Source organism: Arachis ipaensis, chromosome B09, assembly GCF_000816755.2.
Source record: "Arachis ipaensis cultivar K30076 chromosome B09, Araip1.1, whole genome shotgun sequence".
Taxonomy (NCBI): domain Eukaryota; kingdom Viridiplantae; phylum Streptophyta; class Magnoliopsida; order Fabales; family Fabaceae; genus Arachis; species Arachis ipaensis.
The window spans coordinates 4578383-4583743 of record NC_029793.2 but is presented as its reverse complement, the minus strand read 5'-3'; the positions used below and the strand labels follow the sequence as shown (position 1 = coordinate 4583743).

Genomic DNA, 5361 nt, shown 5'->3' with positions numbered 1-5361 from the left:
GCGGTCAGAAAAGGATGAAAATTCTCTCCTCTGCGGCTGCTTTTCCAACATATTTATTCTGTTATGATGCATATTGCTTGCATGAGATATTTCAAGGTTTCTAATGCCAGTTATTTGATTCTTGATTATTTGAACATACAGATCAAAATCATGAAAGAAAATTACTTGCCAGAGTTGACTGAAATGTACCAGAAAATTGCCTCTAAACTTCAGCAGGTATGTTCTGTGTTCTTTTATTGCTGCTATGGGTAAAGAATTCTTTTCCGTGGAGTTTGCAGTGTGTTAAGCACTTTCAAGTGTTCTTCACTGATCTTGAATGAAGCCCTTCATTTATTTATTTACTTTAGAATAACATAAATTTGTTTAACCTTGTATCTTTTCCCTATCAGCATGATTTACCCAACCAACCAAAGTCAGATCAACTTGAAAAGCTGAAGGTATTTAAATTGATGTTGGAGCGTATTATAGCATTCCTCCAGGTGTCCAAGGGAAGCATTTTACCTAATTACAAGGATAAAATGAGTTCATATGAGAAGCAGATTATAAACTTCATAAATACAAATAGACCTAGGAAAGCCCCAGGACAACTTCCCCCAACTCATATACACTCAATGTCACAGTCACAATCCCAAGTCACTCAGGCCCAGTCTCATGAAAATCAAATGAACTCTCAGTTGCAAACAACAAATATACAAGGTTCTGTACCGATGACACAGCAGAATAATATGACAAGTATGCAGATGTCTGGTGTATCACCAGCACAACAAAATATGATCAATTCAATGCAACCCGGTACCAATTTAGATTCAGGACAAGGCAATGCTATTAACTCTCTGCAGCAGGTTCCAGTGAGTTCCCTTCAACAGAACCCTGTTAGTGCTCCTCAGCAAAGTAACGTTAACTCATTGTCTTCACAAGGTGGGGTAAATATGATCCAATCAAATCTTAATTCCCTCCAGCCAGGTTCAAATATGCTTCAACAGCAGCAACTAAAACAGCACGAACAGCAGATATTGCAGAGTCAACAGCTCAAACAGCAATATCAACAGCGGCAATTGATACAGAGGCAGCAGATGCTACAACAGCAGCAGCAGCAGCAGCAGCAGCAGCAACAACAGCAACAGCAACAGCAGCAGCAGCAGTTACACCAGTCAGCAAAGCAACAGTTGCCGGCACAATTGCAGACACATCAAATGCAACAACTTCACCAAATGAATGAAGTAACCGATATAAAGGTGAGGCAAGCAATCGGTGTTAAGCCGGGGGTCTTTCAGCAAAATCTTAACTCCAACCAACGCTCAGCTTTTCCTCATCAACAGCTGAAACAAGGGAATTCTTTTCCAGCTTCTTCACCCCAACTCCTTCAGGCTGCGTCTCCTCAGATTCCACAGCATTCATCTCCTCAGGTTGACCAACAAAATCATCCTCCGTCTCTCACAAAAGCTGGTACCCCTCTGCAATCTGCCAACTCACCTTTTGTAGGCCCTACTCCTTCACCTCCTTTGGCTCCATCTCCTATGCCAGGAGATTCTGAGAAGCCCATTTCTGGTCTCTCTACAATGTCAAATGCTGTTAATGTTGGACACCAACAAACAAGTAGCACAGTAGCACCTGCTCAATCCCTTGCCATTGGAACTCCTGGGATATCAGCCTCCCCATTACTAGCGGAGTTTAGTGGCCTAGATGGTCCTCATGGTAATGCCTTGGCACCCACTTCTGGAAAGTCATCTGTAACTGATCAGCCTCTTGAGCGCCTAATTAGAGTGGTTAGTCCAGTTAATCTTAAGCTGGCCTGATGGGTGTGTGTGACCTTCAAGTATTTTAGATTTGTTGATAAGAGTTTCTGCAGTTATCTACTGTTTTAATTTTGGATTTATAAATGACAAATTTATGCCTTAATCGTGATTCAGATGAAATCCATGTCATCCAAAGCATTAACTGCCGCAGTCAGTGATATTGGTTCAGTTGTCAGCATGAATGATAGAATAGCAGGATCAGCTCCAGGTAATGGATCCAGAGCTGCTGTCGGGGAAGACTTGGTTGCCATGACTAACTGTCGTCTTCAGGCCAGAAATTTCATCACCCAAGATGGTGCCAATGGAACCAGGAGGATGAAGCGCTACACTAATGCTACCCCTTTGAATGTTGCATCATCTGCTGGTAGCATGAACGATAGCATTAAGCAATTAACTTTGGAGGCATCTGATTTGGAGTCAACTGCAACGTCTAGCATCAAGAAGCCAAGGATTGAGGTACTTATGCTTTCTTTTACTGCCTTCATTTTCGGGCTTCCCGTTACTACTAATGGACTTAACTACATGGATTATAACTCATATACCTTCTATTTATTTAAACTCTATTTCTAAATTTAAAGTTTTTGTTAATCATGGCTTTTCTTTATTGCAAATTCTAGGGATCTAGACTTCGAAAGAAACATATTTTGCAAATGACTGTTATATGCCCCTTTGGATGACATGAGCTTGGCACCTGGTATCTATTGTTTTTGTTCTCACTCAAGGGTTTTAGCCATCTCCAACTAGTGGGAAAGGGCTTTGTTTCAATGTTGTTGGCTTAGTGAGATCTCTTTGAAAAATTTAATGTGTGGGAACATTTGCTGTTTTGGTGTTCGATGGCTGATGAGAACTTTATTTGTACATGGCAGGCTAATCATGCTCTTTTGGAAGAAATCAGGGAGATTAATCAGCGACTTATTGACACAGTAGTAGATATAAGTGAAGAAGAAGTTGATCCAACTTCAGCTGCTGCAGCTGCTGATGGGGCAGAAGGGACCGTTGTCAAATGTTCCTTTGTTGCTGTGGCTCTCAGTCCGAGCCTAAAATCCCAATATGCTTCTGCACAGATGGTGGGCTTTTAGAACGCTTAAGCCATATGCACATTCAGTAATTGTTCATATATATATATATAAGAACTTCTCTTTATTTATTGTATGCAGTCACCGATTCAACCCCTGCGCTTGCTTGTTCCTACAAATTATCCTAATTGTTCTCCTTTACTTCTTGACAAGTTTCCAGTTGAATCCAGGTGAGAATGAGCATTGCAACTACTATATTCCCATTTCCTTAGTTTTCCTTATATTTGCTGGCAAGTCTTCTGGCTTTAATGATAATGAAAACAATAAATTGATGTTGACAGTAAGGAGAACGAAGATCTTTCACTGAAGGCAAAGGCGAGGTTTAGCATATCCCTGAGAAGTTTATCACAACCAATGTCTCTTGGGGAGATTGCAAGGACCTGGGATATCTGCGCTCGCACAGTTATTTCTGAGCATGCTCAACAGAGTGGTGGAGGAAGCTTCAGTTCTAAGTATGGCACTTGGGAGGATTGCTTGACCAGTGCATGATCGTGGCATTGACACGGTACCCCCCTTTTATCCCTCGTTTTGCCTTGGGCTCTGTAATGATTGGAACTCGTCATTGTGTCAATTATACAAGACATTTTATACAAGACAGACGCCTAAGATAATACCTGCTGTAGTAAATATGTGAATTAATCAGATTGCCACGGTCATGTACCCTATGAATGTTGCGTAATGTAGCTGTTGGTTGCTATTATTATTGACAAAGAATAGGGCAGTTTGTGTAGTGGTGGACTTCGGAGACAATATATTTGCAAATAGGATTTTCTCCTATGTTTTCTTTCGATGTCATGTAACATGTTTCTCCGTGCAAATTTATACGCGTTATGCAGAAATTTGTATTAAGAGTGCTATGGGAGAATTACAGGGAAGTTATAAGAAGTGGATTGTCAAATTAGCATATTTCTCTTAATGTTACCTGCTCGGTGACCAATATATTTTCTTCTTTTTGTTTTGCCTTGTATTTGAGCTAATATTACTCAATTCATTACTTTTTTACACTAAAAGTATTGGCACTCTTAACATTTCACGTCTATATATTGACATGAGAAATTTAGAATAGAAGGAAAATTTAGACCGTTAAGTTTTGTATGAATGACCAAAATTAAAGCTAGAAAGTTATACAAGTTTCTAAACGGTCATATACTCCCCATGATGCACGGACACTAATACGGACATGGGACACGCTGACACGCGAATTTTAAAATCTTACATGACACGGGGACACACATATATATAAAATATAAAGTATTTTTTAGATAAATTGTAATGATATTTTGATATTTTATTGATATTAAAATATAAATTAAAATTTTTAATTATTTTTAATGTCTTATTTTAATTATATCAAGTATTTAAAATATTTTTTATTTTAATAAATAATAATATGTACTATATTTAAATTTATTTTAAGAATATATATTAAGAATAAGACTGGACACGCGAACACGTGATGATATTTAGGTGTGTCCAAGCGTGTCCGGAGAAGAATTTTTTATTTTTTATTAAGACACGGTTGGACACAGCAGACACGTGTGTCGGTGAGTATCGTGTCCGAAATGTGTTCGACACGAGGACACAATAACTAAGCGATAGTATACTCCTGTAGTGAGTTCTCATCTTTTTAATCCTAATTATTTATTGTTATATAGTCCAAATTTGTTATTCTGTTTGCCTTTATTTGGGTATATGTTTTCTACTTTTACCAATATAGAATTGATCGTAGTGATAAACATCTTGATCATTTAATCATTGGTCTTGGATTTGAATATCGAAGATAAATAAATAGCTAAATCGGATTGAATTAGTCAAAATACTTGTGAATATTAGCGACTTCCCAAATTTAAGGTTAGGGATATGAAAAGTATTGGGATCATTAAATCTAATATAGGTTCGATTCTGGCTGATAAAGGCTGTCATTGTTCTTGTACGAACAGGATCAATGGGGCATCTTGTTAACTTATCTTTGTTTAGATTTAAATAATTGGTCTAATATTTACTTGAAAAATGTTAGTTGTCTTTTAACTTTGTCTTTATTCAGCCTTTTTATTATTTTATTATTATTTAATTAATTTAAATATCACTGTATTTACTTTTAGCATTCGGGAGCTTCTAGCTTTTGGCTTTTTGTACTGCATCATTTTCTATCGTTGAAACTACATTAAAAGAGGAGCAGTCATACACGTATTCTTTTTCACACATCACAGTAACCTAGATTATAACCAATTGAACAAGTTTGATTTCTCATCCTTAATTCACTAATTCATTTTTAACAAACCCCCTGATATGTTGAACTCCTAAGATCAGTTATTAAGAGTGTCACGGGACAAAACATACACAAATATGGTAGAATATAAATATATTTGATAGGACAGAGATAAGGACAAAGAAAAATATCATAAGACTTAAATACATGATCCTAGTGTGTATTTTAGTTTTAAATATTTTGAACTGTATCTATGTTATATCATGTCTCTGGGTTATAT

At 37.3% G+C, this 5361-nt stretch overlaps 1 protein-coding gene across 1 annotated transcript in view; it reads left to right on the top strand.

Moving 5' to 3' along the window:
* The window catches only part of LOC107617362 (mediator of RNA polymerase II transcription subunit 15a), a gene marked incomplete at its 5' end in the record, with an annotated part of 4422 nt that extends 592 nt beyond the window's left edge, over positions 1-3830 (top strand). The window contains 6 exon segments of the mRNA XM_016319110.2: positions 142-216; positions 390-1766; positions 1911-2252; positions 2663-2863; positions 2954-3042; positions 3154-3830. Of these exon segments, the coding sequence (XP_016174596.1) occupies positions 142-216; positions 390-1766; positions 1911-2252; positions 2663-2863; positions 2954-3042; positions 3154-3361 (2292 nt within the window).